Source organism: Magnolia sinica, chromosome 3 (genome assembly GCF_029962835.1).
Source record: "Magnolia sinica isolate HGM2019 chromosome 3, MsV1, whole genome shotgun sequence".
Lineage (NCBI taxonomy): Eukaryota > Viridiplantae > Streptophyta > Magnoliopsida > Magnoliales > Magnoliaceae > Magnolia > Magnolia sinica.
In genome coordinates, this window is record NC_080575.1 from 894,341 (window position 1) to 913,015 (window position 18,675).

The 18,675-nt window shown below is 39.8% G+C and overlaps 1 protein-coding gene across 2 annotated transcripts; it reads left to right on the forward strand.

The window, feature by feature from the left end:
- The first annotated feature begins 859 nt into the window (after window positions 1-859).
- Window positions 860-18,415, forward strand: LOC131239211 (uncharacterized). Of its 2 annotated transcripts, none has more exons than XM_058236811.1 (13): window positions 860-1,442; window positions 10,099-10,236; window positions 10,429-10,510; window positions 11,034-11,110; window positions 12,995-13,101; window positions 13,725-13,839; window positions 14,070-14,186; window positions 14,311-14,402; window positions 15,562-15,628; window positions 15,753-15,831; window positions 15,920-16,011; window positions 17,573-17,627; window positions 17,799-17,939. In XM_058236811.1, exons 1-12 carry the CDS (start codon window positions 1,209-1,211, stop codon window positions 17,612-17,614), a joined length of 1,242 nt encoding a protein of 413 aa, XP_058092794.1. In that variant the 5' UTR covers window positions 860-1,208; the 3' UTR covers window positions 17,615-17,627; window positions 17,799-17,939. The 2 variants fall into 2 exon arrangements, with proteins under 2 accessions (XP_058092794.1, XP_058092793.1); XM_058236810.1 differs by lacking the exon at window positions 17,573-17,627 and adding an exon at window positions 18,043-18,415 and having other exon boundaries at window positions 862-1,442; window positions 17,799-17,942.
- Window positions 18,416-18,675: the final 260 nt, after the last annotated feature.

Sequence of the window (18,675 nt, forward strand, 5' to 3'; positions counted from 1 at the left end):
TCGAGATTAGGACATAACTCCTTTTTTTGGCTAATGATCTTGTAAAATGGATGAGCGTTATGTATATAATAAATACATTATTGAAGGGCCATGTAAATTTGATATCCTTTCACCGTTCGTACAACCCAACCTGGAGGAGCGTCAGCGCTCTCACGATACGTATCCGAACCAGCCACGTCGGTGGTGTGTGGCACACCACCCACTCCACTTCTCTACAAATTGTGGCTTGTTATTAATCAATCACCACCTGGGAATTGGATCTACTTCATTTTTGGGCTCATGCCCTAAAATGATCTGAAAAATCGAATGGACGGTGTGGATATGAAATAAGTATATCACTTTGTGCCCTTCGTTACGGGCCTCACTTTCATGGGTAAGGCAAGAGCCGGACTAATCCGCTCCCCTTTATACTCGCCCCAGGATTTATAAGGCACTGAACTCGCATTATTTCCAAATATACATGCACTAAGATTCTACTAAATAGATTCAATTTTTTTCTAATCTAGACCATTCAGTTACTCAGGCCCACTTAAAAATTAAGTAACCACAAGATCTGATATTGTAATGTCTATATTAGGAGAAATTTTACACGAACAAGTTATTTTTTTTTTCTAACCGTTGATCTCTAAGCCAAAGATCGGAAGGTTAAGATCATCCTATCTTGGAGATTTTTAAGAAAGATTCATGCACAGTGGTTCTGAAGTAGAGGAATGGTCTGGGTTACGTGCCATGGCCCATTGATGTGAGAATTAAAAATGCATATATTCTTTAAATGATTTTCGCCACGTATCATAACTCATCGTCCGCGTTTCGGTATATCGCCCGAGAAAGCTATCTATATATACGAGCAAGATATATGATGGAGAAAAGAGGAGAGCGTAAAAGGGCAGTTACAGGGAGTGTGAAGAAGAAAAAGGGTAGAGAGAGAAAAGAGTCGTTTTCTTCTTCTTCTTTCTTCCTTCAAGCCCAATCCTCTCTCCAGATTCTTCAAGGGAACTCTCCTTTGTAGAACTTGGAGGAGGAGGAGAGGAAAGAAGCGTTTATTTTCTCCCATTCACGTTTCGGAGATTCCAGATCTCTTCTTATCTTGTCTTCTTGAAACCCCGTATTTTATCCACCCGGAACAGATCTTTTCGGGTTTTTCTTTCTCGAGTTTACGTTTTCCGATCGCATTCGGAAAAAAAGAGAGGATCTTTTTGGGTTTTGCAATGGGGGTGTATGAACTGATTAAAGGAGAGGAGAACGGAATCTCAGATCCGAACAAGAACTTCCTCAAGATGGAGGAAGGTTATACGGAGAAAGAACTCGAATCAGCACGTCAGATTCCTCCGGTGAAATTCAATGCCGTAGAATCCCAGAAATGCATCTCCGTCGCCGGAGCAGAAGCCGGCACGAAACGCCGTCTCGCATCGCTTGACGTTTTCCGTGGAATCACCGTCGCTGTAAGTTCCGAATCCTAAAATCCACCAAAATCTCTCTCCCTTTTCTTCCCCTCTTCTGCTATTCCATCTGCATTGTCTGGAAAGTGATCGATTTTTTTTTTTCTCGAAAATACCCTAATTTTCTTTACGGATCTTTCAAGCAATGCCCTGCTCTCTGCCCTCCAAAATTTTAATTGAATTTCAAATTTCTGTATTTGGATCTCGTACTTAATTTGCAGATTGAGATATAATTTGTTTAATTTAAACGATTTTCCTTTTTAAAGATAAATTCGATACCTTTCTTTTCAATAATCAATGCTTTTTTATTTTACTTTTGCCCACTAATCTTTTTAATTGAATCCGTTTGGCGTTATTCTACCGCCCCGAAACAGCATATGATAAATTCTTTCTCTATATTCCATGTGTCTACCTTCTCGCTATTTGGTGAATACGAAAGTCATTGATACTCTGGAGGAGCGTGATGTATTATAAGCAGGCGCTTAAAAGTTACTTAGTAATTACATATAAGTAGGTCGAATTAAACTGTTCAAGTTATGGTTCCCGGTTTAGATGTATCATGGACCAAAAATTACTATGATTTGATTATTTCAGTATCAGATTGATAGACATTAATTGGACGGTTAAAAATGAAAAATAAGCAATGATCTAACTTCACCAAAAAAAATGTGTCCATGTTAGGATTTTTCCAGCAATCTGAGTTTGGGCTTAAATGACAGTGGTTTTCGCAATCTAGAGTTTATCTATTCCACGATTATGATTTCTAAGTTTCCGTGTATCAGGCCTCAATACGCCACCTGAGTATCATCCAAGCGAGTTGTTCTCCCACAGTTTTATAAGTTGTACTCGCTCGCGTGGGATGGACGGGTGGATACGCGGCAACGGTGCCGACATGACAAATGTTCGGATGTGATCTGTCCATGTCACGTGGCCAAAAATAGGGTCGGTGTGTTTTACTCGCACGGGTTACCGGTTAATCCGGGAACCACCTAGTTCGGTGGATCCATGACTGTTGGGCCCATCGTAATGTATGTGTTTTGTATTCACGCCGTCCATCCGTTTTGCCTGCTCGTTTTAGGTCTTGACCCCAAAATTGATGTCTGATCCAATTATCAGGTGGACCACACTACAGGAAACATCAATGATTTAACGCCCACCGTAAAAAAAAACTTCGGGTCACATCAGTTATCAAGCTTATATTTGTGTTTTCCCTTCATCCGTGTCTATCTTATCTTGTCAAGAAGTACGGTGAGCCCTACGGCTCATGCCTTGGAATGGAAACGGATTGGCTGCTCTCCTGCCACCCACCAGGTGGTCGGTGCTCTGTGGGCCCCACCATGGATGAATGTGTTTCATCCATGCCATTCATCTATTTTTCTAGATCATTTTATGTTATGAGACAGAAAATGAGTATATCCCAATCTCAAGTTGACCACATTACAGGAAACAGTGTTGAATGAACGTGGACCGCCAAATCTTGGGCCAATACAGTAGAGCCATCTCTTCACGGTACTAATCACGTCCGCCCTTTAGAATGGATGGTTTTTGTCTCAAAGACCACTCATATGATTTATGGCCATTAAAATTGACTAGTGGAATACAAAGACATATATAACGGTCAAATAAGGAGTGGGGTAAACTATAGAAAAAGTAATGGGCATGATTGCGCAGTGGGTTTTATTTTTAGAACATAACCCGTCCTTTCGGTGGACCCAATCGATACAACACCTAGTCCCATGTCTAGTGGAGCTGTTTAATAGACTGGATCCCACGCGCTTGTACGCCGTTGCCGTGCCTTCCAGCACGAAGGCTACACTCGCGAGTAAGATTTGAGTCCTATTTGCGCGGCCTATGTTTCGAATCCTGTCCGTTCAAGAAGCTGGGGCCCATACACGTGCCGAATGTGTCAGGTAACCAGTCTGGTGCTTTTGACCTGTTGGCCCAATTTGTACGTTGGATGTGGACCATTGGTTCGGCTTAGAAGTCCTTTTATTACGTGATTTGCCAACTAGAGCGTTTGTTTTCCGTAACGCACCTAATGAACAGCTCAGATCTCACATCATTCCTCTGCACAATTTGTTTAGATATTTACCCCTCTTATGTACGAGGAATCACGAGAATGCCATCGACCAAGCCAGATGCCGCCGTTTCCAGGGTCCGGTATCGTCGTATTTTAGTTGGAACTTGGGACTCGTATTTCGTCATCTGGAGATGTGTCGCTTTACATGATTATTATTATTATTGATTCAAGTTGGAGTCTATATATTATAATAATAATAATAATAATATTATTATTAAATATAAATAAGCTGATGGGAGGTGCTGTTTACCCTCGTTTACGCTCGCTCCGCTGATAAAATACCCCACGCTATATATATCCTTTGCATCACAGTGGCATGTGTGACTTGTACTATTTTATAGCGAAAAAGCAGAAAGGATAGGTGTATCTATCGTTGAGACTGGGTCCCATTAAAAATAAAATAGATCTGAAAAATAAGTGAGTGTCAGTTATATTAGTAAGCAAGGACGAGTAGCAAAAGAAGCATAAAAACCGCCAGTTGTTTACTTTTGCAAACAAGCTTGACCAGCCTTTTTGAAATATCGGTGTATTGGCTTTCGTGTCGGTCCGTACCCGATAAATAATGTCGGCAAGTCGGTCACCTTTTTATTAGTTTTGGAGATTTCTTTCCTACTCTGGCTGCATATGATGCTTGATATGCAGGCACGTTGAATTGGTACACGTGTGGTATGTTTGAACTCAAATTAAGCCGACTAAGATGTGGAAATCACTGTCTTCAAGTTCCATTCTGAAAATTAGACTAGTCGAACGATCTCAACAACATCTGATTCGTGGACGCACGTCGAGCATTCTAATGACTAATAGTTAGATAACCTTTACCCGTCTAATAATTTGTTGTTTGTATATCTATGCTTTAAATACAGACGGTTGATTTTTGAATTACTTACCTGCCATGTATGCAATTTCTCGGTAATTTCAAACTGCTTGTGTCGCCAAAGTATTCCTCTTGTTGATTATCTTTCAATCTTACAGTGTGCATGCAGTACCTTTTGTGTGCATCCATACAGTTCATGCTGATTTATTCGGGTATTGCCGAATCAATCCGGTCGAACTTTCAGAACCAGTCCCCGTTTTGGAACGATTCTTCAGAGGTTGATTTTGCATTGGGTCTGTGTGTCAGGACGACGCGTATGGCCTATGGCCCCCGGTGGCGAGTTCCTGCAGTCGGAAGCTATGTGGGGCCCACAGAGTTGACAAATCCACTCCATCCATCAGTTGCTCAAGATCACAATATCACATTAATTCTAAAAATACAAATCGAAAACTCAGGTGGACCATACCACACGAAACAGCTAGGATTGGCCATAGAAGTTTTGTATAAAGATTATATTTGTTCCTGCATATTATCTGAGTGATCGTAACCATATGAACGGTTTGGATGTCACGATCCGCGGGAGGAATGTTTACGTGGATATTTTCATTCTCACTGTTTTGTGTTGTGTGGACCACCTGAGTTTTCAATCTGCATTATTTTTGGGCCCCTGTCCTATTCTGATATTTAGAAACTGATGGACGGAGTGGATTTGTCATGTGCGTTTCTATGTAGCTTCTTTCCGCACAGACAATTGGTTTCCGTGGTTGGGAATGACTCGGTAATTTAGGGAGCAGAGACCTGCGAACCGATTTACTAGACGGGATCTGTGCCATTCATCTCATGTATCCATCCACTTTGATCGGACCCTATTAACCCTTGTAGATTATTTATTCATTAATAGTATTTTTTACTTTCGACCATTTTCACTTAGCACCGGACGCTATTATGACCATCCAGGATCTAACAAGTGTCCTTTTGCCTTGTGGGGGCATATTTAGCACTGCTGCCATCGGATGTACGATATGGATTTCATCCATAGACGTCACGTGATGTGAGGTCACTGACCGATTAGAGTTTATTTTTTATAGAGACATAAAACGGGGACTGAGTAGGGACAACCGGTTGTAGGTTAACTTCACCTACGACTCAAATGTTAGATGCAGGTTAAAAAAGTGGGTCGTGCCATACGCAGGGAGTTGTAGGCGATCAGATGTTTAAATATTGGGAAACGTGCGGTTGGAGTAGGATGCGGGTTTATCTTGTCGTCTTTATTGAAAGTAAATGTACGTTATCATGTTTCCTTCCCCTCAATCAATCCCGCATGTACAAAGGCAAGGGCATTATCGTAGTTCTGAAAGAAACGATGTCCCCTTGTCAATCTCCCTCTCCCGAGCTTTCTTCGGCGATGGATTTCTCGTATACTCCACCGTGGGATGTACATGCCCCAGTGATCTAGACCGTTGGTCTGATTTGCATAGCCCGGATAAGATGGATTGGATTTTCATCTCCCATCCATTGTGGGCCGCAAAATGAAAACCTGGTATGGTAGTCTGCGGGCTACTGAACTTATTTTTCACCAGGTAGGCCATTTCTACAGTTGAAGAGGTACGGCCCGTTTTTAAAATCAAAATACCGATGGGCCACCCGTGGCTTAGAGAGGGCGATCCAATCCAAGACGAGAAAACCGGACTGCGATTTCACTTTCAGTAACTTGCGGCTACCTTCCTTTTCAGGTATTTCTCTTTCCATAGTCGAAGCCACGTCCTCTCACCTACACTCTCCGTGCCCCTTTCCTATGTCTTTCTTTCTCTGTGGTGTTATTGATGGCCGCTGACCTTTCTCTGCAGAGAGGAATGCACGTTGTCCAGTTCAATCAATTGAAGGCGTGTAAATAGGGGGGAGATCAATTCTAATAAGTGATAATACTAAATATCGTAATGATATGATTTGACGCAGGTAGGCGTGCTCGCTTGGGCCTGCTACCTTTCAGATGGTCCTTGAATTTTTCAGAGTGACATTTGAGACTCTGTCAGAGAGTATGCATCATATGCAGGCGCTGTGGATTTGCACGAGCGTCGTACGGTTAACTTGAATATGTCCAAAATAGTGTGACGCGGATTGGGTACTGGCCATGCCAGCGCTAACCTTCCTCCGGTAAACGGATTGGCTACTCCCCCGACACCAGCCAATGGCTGATGGTCGGTGCTCTGTGGGGCCCACCATGATGTATGTGTTTCATCCATTCCGTCCATATATTTTTACAGATCATTTTCCGATATGAGACCAAAAATGAGTTATATCCCAATCTCAATCGGACCACATTACAGGAAACAGTGTTGAACGAGTGTTGACCATTAAAAACATTTTGGGAGCCATAAAAGTTTTGGATCAAGCTGATTTTTGTTTTTTCCCTTCATCTGGGCCTGTATGACCTAATCAACAGATTGGATGTCAAATAAACAGTACAGTGGGCCTCAGGAGGATTTTAATGGTGGATATCCAATCACTATTGTTTTCATGTGGTGTGGTCCACCTGAGATCTATATACCTCTCATTTCTGGGGTAAATCCCTAAAATGATCTTTAAAAATGAATGAACAGAATGGATGAAACACATACATCATAGTGGGGGCCCACAGAGCACCGACCACCAGCCCCAGGGCTGGTGTCAGGGGGAGTAGCCAATCCGTTCCCCTTCCTCCGGCTCCACATGCCAGGATTGGCCGAATGGGGCCCACACAAAGCGCGTTGGAAAGTTGTTATGTTAGGTATTTGATGGGTCATCTCTTACAGGGCCACCCAATCAATTCCCGTCACCTCATGCATGCTACGAGGGAAGTCTGCGCTGGCAGAAAAGTAGGCAATACGTCTCCCATATAGTGGTCCCTAGGAGAAATTTTGATAGTCTGAGAAAATGACCACTGATCAGAGGTCTGGATAGTTTAATCAATCTTACTTATGATGCCACGTTAACAATGTGTGGCTTAGTGGGTGTTACCGTTACCGTGGGGCTCCACCTTGATGAATGTCTTTCATATTCCCCCTGCCTCTGTGTCTTTTGGGGCTGGCTTGTTTTTCAATTTAAATGGTAAATAGAGCTTAAATGGCTAATTATTACTTCGGACACCCGTTTGATTTGCACGTAATTGTCTTGAAAATTGTGGTGTAAAAACGTTGAAAACCAACTGAAATTGTGGTTGTAAAACTTGTGAGGCCCATTATGCATGTGTCTGATCCATGCCATCCATTTATTGTATGTGCTAAATTTAAGGCATGAGCAAAAAATGAGGCAAATACAAATCTCAAGTGGACGCACCACAAGAAGCAGGGGGAATTTAACATCCATCGTTGAAAGTTAAGATGAGTGTGGGTATCATAGGGATTTGTACTTGTCATAGAACTGTTCATCATGTCACACGGATACGGATGAAGGGAATATCAGCTTGATCCAAAACTTCTGTCACCCCAAAAACGAATTGAATAATAAGCATTCAATTTCCCCTATTTCCTGTGGTTTGGGTCACTTGAGTTTTGGGCTTATGCCCTAAAAATGAGTGGGAAAAATGGATGGACAGCATGGATCAAACAAATACACAACAGTAGGCCCCACAAATTTTCTCTTCTTCTCAAACGTAGAAGCTTTCCAAACACCCTGTCATCGTCATGTCAACATCAATAATCACCTATTTACACTATTTACCTTGTGAATTGAAAAACAGTCTTCATGTCTGTCTTTTAATCTCATTTAAGATGTTATCCCAAAACTTATCGAGATACTAATCACCTCACTACTGGAAAAAGTGGTGAATGAATCAGTGGCAGACAAATTTCAACATTGAGACCAGAGATCAAGTGCCCATGTGGTGTGGGTGTTAAAAAAAAAAGAAAAAAAGCATGAGGGGACAATGACGAACCACCCTTGAAAACTTCTTGGGATCAAGCTGATATTTGTGTTTTCCCTTTTTTTATTTGTTCATATATGTGTGAACTTATGAAGAGGTTGGATCTCCAATAAACATCATGCCGGGCTTTAGGAAGGTTTCAACAGTGAGCGTCAATGTCCCCACTGTTTTTTGTGGTGGGGTGCACTTGAGCTTTGGATCTGCCTCATTCTTTGGCTCATGCTCGGAAATGATCTCTCCAAATGGATGGACGGTGTGCATACAACACATACATTATGGTGGGCCCACAGAACTTGGTGACATCACTTCAGTAGCCAGATTGGCTACTATCTGGCTACTGAAGCCATCAGTAGACAATCTGTGTCCTTGATTGGCTACAAATTGTGCATACAAGATTGGCCATACAAATTGTGCATACAACACAGAACTTGGTGACGTCACTTCAGTAGCCAGATTGGCTACTATCTGGCTACTGAAGCCATCAGTAGACAATCTGTGTCCTTGATTGGCTCCCAATCTACTAGTTTAGAGTTTCCAATTGGTTTTCCTCACCGTGTCATGCTCTATATATATATATATATATATATATATATAGTTAAATTGGCCCATTGGATTGGCATTGACATACATACGGGTCATGTCTGCAGTGATGTGCCCATGAGTATCATCCATCACGCACTGCAGGACCATCTTTTTCCATCCTTGAATAGAATCTCCTCCATATTTCTGAAATTTGGCTCTTGATGCAATTCCAATTGCTTTTTTCCCAAACGATACATGGATGCTGAGGTGTGGGCTTTATTCCACATGGAAATAGTGACCCTTACTGCCTTCTCTCTCCATATTTTCAGCAGATTACAGAACCTTTAAAAGCAAAAGCAGGTGGCTATTGCTTAATTTATCTGATATTGCTTTTGGTGGAGAACATAATTTCTAAGGAATATGTAACTTTTTAGATTTTATTTGAAAGAATGGTGGTTATGGAGAATATAATCTTTTCTAGTGAGATTTTTTAATTTAATTAATTAATTTAGTTTTTGTTCAAGAGGGAACCCAGATGGTAAGAATGGATTCAGTCTCTCGAGGCTTGTTGAAACATCTAGGTTGTGAGTTGTCACTTAGACCCACAGTTCTTAATATCATCTGAAACCGAGCTGACTTGGTCAACTGAACTCAGCTTTGGTAGAGAATGAGGGATGTCACCCCCTCCAAAACAAACATTTGTGTACAATGTGTGAATGCTGGAATGAGTCGGGTGATTCACACTCTGACATTGGTGTATTTAGAACCGTGCTTTAGGTCGCTAAAAACTCAATTGTTCAAGCTTTGAGCAAGATTAATGTTAGTTTGAGAGGTTTGTCACCGTTACTTAGCATGTGGTAGGTAGCTTGTGAGTTGAATTTCAAATGCAAGCTTTTAGATTGCTTGGAATTGTGTTTGCTTGGATCTTAAGCTAATTGCATTGTGAATTGTGTTTGAGAGGTTCCACTGTTGAATTCTGATGATTTCTTTCTGCTTTATGTTCTGAACCACTCCTTGAGTGAATTGAGTCGTGTAAATGACAAATGTTGCTCTTCCAAAAAACGAAAAAAAAAGCCAAATATTAAGAATGCTTTGTTTCCCAGTAGTCATGCTTAACAGTGGTTTATACTTTTCTAGTAAGGCATTTATTGCAATTCATTCAAATTGCAATTCAGTGTAACAGCGCATCAAAATGCACATATTATTCAGTTTGATGGTTTCTGATTCATGCATCTCTTCCCTGTAAGGGATTCTGATTCATGCATCTCTTCCCTGTAAGGGATTATCTATAAGCATGTAATTTGCTATCTTATGATTGTTCTCAAGGATTTTGTTCTTGCAGCTCATGATACTTGTGGATGATGCTGGAGGAATCCTTCCTGCAATTAATCATTCACCATGGAATGGTGTGACCCTCGCAGATTTTGTTATGCCATTCTTCTTGTTCATCGTTGGGGTTTCACTGGGACTTACATATAAGGTATATGTTCTCAATCATATTCTTTTTCTCTTGCATTCCAATCTTCTTGAATGAAAACAAACTTTTAGTATATTTAAAGTTGTGATTTCGAAATTACTTCGAAGGCACTGGAAAGTTCATGATGCTGCCCGCAATAAGTATTGTTTGTTGTGAAATGTTTTCATGAGCTAACCACAATCTTTCTTCATACAGAAATTGTCAAGCAGAGGCGTTGCTACTCGAAAGGCTGTGCTTCGGGCATTGAAATTATTAATCTTAGGTCTTTTCCTCCAAGGTACTTAATGTGATTTTGTTTTACAAGGTACTTGTGTTTTGTTTTTGCTTCACTTATGCTGAGTTGGTAAATTTGTCCCCTTACTTTCTTTATTAAGATGATTTGTGTAGAGGTTTGGTGATACCAAATGCATGTATGGGGCAGCCCATGTACATGCTACCACATGTGTGAACTACGTACATGACCAGGTGGGCTGCTGTTTATGAAACAAATGGGCTAAAAAACTTGCTGAAGCCTTCCTATGCCCTCACTTGTTTCAAAAGCTGGTCCTAGATGAGCTGAGCAGCCTGATTTTCAGTGGCCTTACATTATGAGCATCTTGGATCTCACACACGTACTACTTGGGCACATGTGGTGTTCCCTCGATGGGATTCCGTACACACATATGGAATTAGCAACCCTTTATATTTTCTCTCAATCTTTTCTTTTATTTCTATTTACATTATTGTTAGAATTTTTAATTAGCAATATATGGCTCCTCTGGTTGATTTCCACTAATATTTGAGGATGCTCTTATTTTCAGGTGGCTACTTTCACGGCCTTAATAATCTAACTTATGGCGTAGATTTAGAAAAAATTCGATGGATGGGTATACTACAGGTATGCATTTTCGGGCTGGTTTTATGTTCTCTATATTGGTTTAGTAAAATACTAATAGGTTCTGTCAGTGTAGAGAACTATATTGAGCTGCTGAAATCAGAGTCTCATTTCATGTGTATTAGAAACTCATACCCGTGTTAATCTTGTCTGACACTTGAGAATGTTCATCAACGTGATTTCCCTTCATAACCTGGATAACCATATTAACACGTTTTGCCTTAATAATTATATGATCCTTGGCCAACGATATGCATTGGTTTTTGGTGTGCGTAAGTGGGGCCCATGGTTCATTAATCTGTGGTCATTGGTTTGTTATGCACAAGGTAGCCGTTAACATTACAATATGGGCCGTAACTGCTCTTTTCGGGTTTTTTTTTTTTTTTTTTGTTGAAAAGAATCTATTTCGGCCTCGCAATGGAATGTTACGGGGCCATTATAGGACCATTGGTCATTATGGGCCGTTACAGGTCAATTTTTCTGTAACAGCTGTTACGACACCATTACCATTATGTAACGGCTACCACCGTTACCATTATGTCACGGCTGTTATGGCCATTACGTAACCATTTTAGAATACCTTGGTTTATGCACCCACCTTCGATGGAACGTGTCCCCTAAAATTTTACCGTTTGAAAGATCCTATCCAGAAATCTCGAACCTTTTTTGTTCACCAAATCGAAGTAGCATATTGGATAACCTGGGTTTGAGGGTCATAGTTCCTCATGGCCTGATTGAATAATACTAACTCCTGGCCATTGTCCTATGTTTTTTAATCCAATATTATGACCAAAATGGTCCATTTAAGGTGTTAAAAGAGTATTGGTATCTGTTCCGTGTATTGGTGTCACCGATACTTGGAAAAATATTGTTATATGAGGGAAACATTAAAGAAACCTTGGGAAAAAAAGGTAATTTTTTTTAGTGAAACTTCAAGAGATAGTAAAGGACAAATGATTACTCATATAGGAATTAAAATATTGCAAAACAACTATACATAATAAGTTTCTATTTAATTGCGGCCTAAACCATGTGCTGTCGAAAAAAAATCATTACAAAACAGAACTATAAAATTTGTAGACACTTCTCGATATATAAAATTTTCATATTAATTAAAAGTGAAAACACATTTTTCAATATAAAAATGGAGAAATTAGGGTTTCCCCAATGATACATGTCAAGGCATGAGAGTCATGCATAGAAATGGATTTCTATTGCAATCCATGCTAACTTTTAATAAAAAACGAAGTTTCTAGGGATTTGTTGCCATCTTTGAGTTCTGAACCATCTCCTCTTTAAGTCGAGATTTCTCTTCCAAATCCAAACTTTGATTCAATAAAAAGCAAGGGAGTTAGAAATTTCATTTATGGGGTTTTAGGACTTTTCCAAATTTCAATTGATTTTGACCTGTTTATGGATGTTTCCTTGGTCAAGGGATATTATCGATGGCATCGCCTATACAAATGAACTTCTATAAGGGACTTCTCTGAATATTGCTAGTGTTAATAATATTACTAAATAGCTGGTATTGATAATATCACTAAATATTGCCAATGTTTGAAAATTTTAAAATGCGCTGTATCCCTAACCTGACGATGCCGATAAGGGACTCTTCCCAGACTATTGTTGTTGTTGATAATATTGCTAAATATTGCCGATATAATCGAAATTTTAAAATGCCCGATGTTTCGGTATCACTAATCCGACGATACTGATAATATCAACATATCTGCGATATTATCAATAATAATACAGATATATGGAATTCCTTCAAATGATATTCATGATGTAAATGTTAAACAACTAGAAATCATAAATGACCTGATCCAAGTTCTGCATACTTTGTGTAAGAAAAATGACTGATAGTAATCATCTTGTCTCCCCCAGAGAATAGCAATAGCATATTTGATGGCTGCGCTTTGTGAGATTTGGCTCAAGGGTGATGACGATGTTGAGTCTGGACTGTCCTTGCTGAGGAAATATCGATTCCAGTGGTAAGCTTCATCACATGCAGTTTACATGTAGGTCCAACTATATATATATATATATATATATATATATATATATATATATATATATATATATAAATAGTTTTTTCCTTCGTTTTTTATGGTTTGGTTCACTATTGACATTTTAAAATTTTCATAAATGATACAATTGAATTTGACTGCAATAAATCAATTCATTGAACCGGAAACAAACAAAGTTGGGTGAAGGGCTTCAATGACATCCAACTTGAAAGTAAAATATTGCATTTTAGAGCCCAGGCCCAGTATGGGTGCGCTAAGGGAGTACCCCTTTATTATAATTATCTTGGAAGGTTATACCATTTTATTAGAATAATGATTGTAATAAAGTTTTGATATTGCATTTCAATGCACCTTTAGAATGTTTTGGGGATACTGAGATGAAGTCCTATGGATGATTGATCAAACGATTCATTCAGCTTTTTCTTTACTGTTTTGAATATTTGAGAAAAGCTTTTCTATGAACTTTATGGAAAGTATTAATGTATTCTTTGATCCATCAAGTGTTAATTAACAATCATTATCGCAGTGGCATTTCATGATCAATACTGGTTGAATTTAATGGCTTGCCATCTCATCATTCTCTGTAGGTTGGTGGCTATTGTGCTTACTACCATGTATATGTCCCTGTTGTATGGCTTATATGTGCCTGACTGGGAGTACCAGATATCAGGAAGTTCCTCTTCTGCACCAAAGACCTTCTCTGTAAGTATCAACCCTGTTTCCTCATATTGGCTGGGAGATGAATAGTATTTGAATTATCCATACAGTTCTATGATAGATCCATCAGAAAAAAGATGTGTTGTTGTTGTTATTGTTTAAATATTAGAATTGATCTTGTCATAGAAATATGATCTTTTGTGTTTTTACCCCCTCTACTTGATTTCAGAAGATGATATACCATATCCTGACTCTTTTTTTTTTTTGGTTGCAAGGTGAAATGCGGAGTTAGGGGTGATACTGGACCTGGCTGTAATGCTGTTGGGATGATTGATCGTGAAGTTCTTGGCATTCAACATCTTTATAAGCGACCAATCTATGCACGGACCAAGGTTTGGAGTGAAACTCACCGTATTGTTGTGGTTATCATTGTAGTTATTTTTTCTTTTCTTTTTGTGCAAGTATTGCTTCCATGAAATATACCATGAAATTCTTTTACCTTTTTGTTTCTCACAGCAATGCAGCATTAACTCACCAGATTATGGTCCACTTCCTTCTGATGCTCCTTCATGGTGTCAAGCCCCTTTTGATCCTGAAGGAATATTGAGGTTTGTTATCATTTTGTTCTTGACTGTTTTATTTTATTTTAATGGCAATGTTCATCCATGCCCAATTCCAAGAAACTTGTAAAGCAATCCATGATTTGCAAGAAACAAAGTCACAACCTACATACCAATGCTTTAAACCTGTACTGGGCCTTGTCTCAAATTTGTGGGTGGTTCCGAACACGTCCCACCAGTCTATCTATGAGAAACAACTGACCCAAACATGTTGACCTGTTGGACCGGATGGTTTGAATGGTGTCTTGTCCAAAACAGTTTTCTAAGTGACCCAAACAGTACTTGTAGCTGTTCTGGCCCAAATCGGTCCTACCATTCAGTCTAGTTTGGGTTTTACAATGTTATGTACTGATTAGTAGCATTCAGTGTGGAGACTTTATGGAAACCTGAATATGGTTGAAACTGGTTATGAAATTGCAAGAGCAGTTGATATTCCATTCCTACATGGATATCCACAGTTCCTCCTTAAGATTGTGAAACATACTTTGCATCACATTGCATGCACACAAATATTTTACATGTGTTTTATATATGTACCTCAAATCAAACCGTCCAATTCGTAGGTCCCACTGTGTATGGGACCAACAAAAAAACATGCACGGACAATGTGACCCTAACTAGCGTACTGATAGGCATCAAGTGGATATTTAAACTGAAAGGTTGTCCACATATCAGAGGCTAGGATCATCTGATTTAGCCAACTTTAGGGTTATCCTCCATCAATACTGATATTGATCACATGATTTGGCGGCCTGGATTCATTTACTTATACGCAACAGTGTGTGATGGTTGAGCGCATGAGTATAGCTTCCATACTCTTCCAGTGTATTAAATAACTCATCTCACGTTTGTGTTGCAGATTGTACCCTGCCATCAACCTTATACCACCCATTGTTTAAATTTTATATTACATCATGCCTCAAGAATGCTCTGAAGAGTTTTGTTTTCCTCCCTGTCTAAGCTTTGGTTGTTTATTACCTAACAGTGACCTTCTGTCACCTTATTTATGCGATTGCAGTTCAGTGATGGCTATTGTCACTTGTTTGATTGGGTTACATTATGGCATGTTATAGTACATATCACCTCTAAGCTTTGGTTGTTTATTACTTGACAGTGACCTTATTTCACCATATTTATGTGATTGCAGTTCAGTGATGGCTATTGTCACTTGCTTGATTGGGTTACATTATGGGCATGTTATAGTGCATTTCAAGGTAATGGCATTGCTCCTTGCCATGTAATTCTTCATTGGTAGACATTTTATTATTATTATTATTATTATTATAAAGATTGTTGTTTCTTAGATGTAAACCCTTTGCTTCCTTTGATCACTTTCAGAATCACAAGGACAGGATCTCGCACTGGATGATCCCTTCATTTTGTCTTGTTGTCATTGGCTTTTCCTTGGATTTTTGCGGTAAGATAAGACATCTTCTATTGTTTTGGTTCTTTCAGCTGATTGTTTAACACAAGTTGACAGTAAGCTTGGTATTTCCTTGATATAGGAATGCATGTGAACAAGGTCCTCTACACTCTCAGTTACACATGTGTCACCGCTGGTGCAGCTGGTATTCTCTTTGCTGGAACTTATGTGCTGGTTAGACCACCCTCCCTCTACCTTTTCTTTTTCTTTTTTTACTTTATCTTCCCCCCCTCCCCCAATGGGAAACACTTACACTTCAACTTGTTGTTTTAACCTTTGCTTGAGTGTCAAACTGTTCAAGGTTGAAGGGTGTTTTTTTAGGGGTGTATTGTGGGCTCTTTTAACAGAATTGTATGTTGTCATGGTTTATCAAAACCCAGGTTATGTTTGTACGCTAAATTTGAACCTGACATGCATCAAGGTTGTTGGTATTGTTCTAACAAGCCCTGCTAATCAGACCAGCATTGATTAAGCACAAAAGAGAGGCCCACAATTTCAACTTCTCGTTTTAACTTTTGCTTGAGTGTCCAACTGATTGAGGTCTATTGCGGTCACTTTTAACAGATTTGTAGGTTGTCCTGGTTTATTAAAATCCAGGTTATGTACGCTAAATTTGAACCTGACATGCATTGTTGGTTTTATTGTAACTAGCCCTGTTAATCAGAGCAGTACGATTAAGCAAGAAAGGGAAGTCCACCCTTTGAATGGTTGCATAGGCAATCGACCCATAGACATGGGTGCCACTCCATACTCGGTTGTGGGTTCTGAGTAATTATATAGTCCTTGACCTGAGGATATGCATTATGGTTAAGTGATTCAGACTGTTGGCTTGATGTGCCCTACATTTCATGGGCCATTTCTTGAAAATCCTTATTGGCAGTGCCCATGGTGTGCCGTAAAGGCCTTTACGTAAAGGTAAAGGTGGCAACCGTTACATGTTATGGGGTTGTAACGGCTGTAACAGTCGTTATGGAAAAAATGACCCGTAATTGCCGTTAACGGCACATTACATCCCCTATAAAAGCCATAATAGCCCCGTAATGGGTCTATTACAGGACATATATAGGTTTTTCATACTTTTTAATCGATATTATGGGGTAGATAAAGGTTTTTCAGGGGTTTTTTCAACAAATAAAAAAAAATAAAAAAGAGAGACCGTAACGGCCGTTACGGGGCCGTAACAGCCGTGTAATGGTGGTGGCCATTATGGCCACCGTTACCGTTACTGAACACCTTGGCGGTACCGGTAGTCTCCCTTCAACCAGTGGACTAAAAAATAAGTATCATTAAGTGGTGGACCATCAGTGTGCATTAAACTAAAGATAGTAAGACATTGGTTAGCCAGGATCTCCCAATGTTTAGAATCATCTAGGTCACTGGACCATGGGTCCCACCAGCACAACTGAAAACTTGATTGTCTATGTAGAAGATCATATAGCCCCTCGCCGGATGAACATTGTGTCCAAGAAACGTTTCGAGTTGCCCCTTTTTACCTCATGCCAGGAATTGTTTTCTCTGTTGGTATGAGCAGGGTCTGAAAAAGAGACCCCAATGTTGAAACACAGGCCTTTACCACTGAGCTTCTGGCAGTAATACATGAGGAAATACCATTTCTCTGTTTCCATGTTCAAATTACTTTGGTCTCTTTTCAGAAACCTAGAAATCATATGTTATTTGTTTTCACATGCGGTGATGAAAGGTTAAGGTTCTGGGTCTTATGATGCCCTAAATGCAGCTCATTCTTGGCATCCAAAGTAGCTTATGGTTGGACCTTTAACTTCTACATTTTCGTAAGTACACCTTTCCTTTTGAAGTTCTTCAGCTATTACCATCTAACATACATCACCGCTGTGGGTCTACCTGTAGTTCAAATCTATATTTTGCTTGTGGCTGTTGCTTTCTTAGACAAATGCTACACTTGCAAAGTGGTGATCATATGGGTCTGTTCTTTTCTCCTGCAGGTTGATGTATATGGGTACAGGCGCCCGACCCTGGTGATGGAGTGGATGGGTATGAATGCCCTGATGATTTATATCCTAGCAGCCTGCAATATTGTGCCAGTTGTACTTCAGGGCTTCTACTGGAGGAATCCTCAAAACAACATTGTAAGCGTTCTCTTCAAATCCTCAAGCACATGCATCTCTTTGTGCAATACATTCATCAATGTTGATATTTGCTTGCTTGCTTGTGATTCCTCCTTAACAGCTTAGCTTAATTGGAATCGGGTCTTGATTGTTGTGGGGAAACCGAGCTCTTTCTTACGAGGGGCACCATGTCTTCGCCTCCTTGCCATCAAACTGAGGAATTTCCTTCCATTTTTCTACCACGGACAGAAAATGAAAGAAGGCCCAGGCTCAGTTTTGGATATGCAAGGCGAATGGAAGGCTTCATCTCTCCACCAATCTCCCTTGCATTTGCATTTTTTGGAGAAGGCTTCTCTGCATTTTCTCAATCCTGTAAAGAGCTGATTCCGATGTCGAGAATTCAGCATGACTAGTATGTCCTTATCATATATTACATATAATATATCCCTGTTAAAGTTCCTTAGCATCAATGTAATCTACTGTGTCTGAATCAAGATTGAATGTCCATTCAGTGTACTGTATTGTTCATCACTGATGTGGGGCTGTATTGCCTTGCACTGCCTTGTATGAAGCTTTTGCAGGCTTGATACAGGCCATATCATTCATGAACATAATCAGGACTTTCGGGCAATATGCATTGGTTTTGAATTATACCTTTGACCCTTGGGGCAGTTTTTCCAGCTATGATCCTCGAGTAATTTCCACCATCCACATCCTCCAAGGCAAAATTCGCAAATTGAAAATTATTACACAA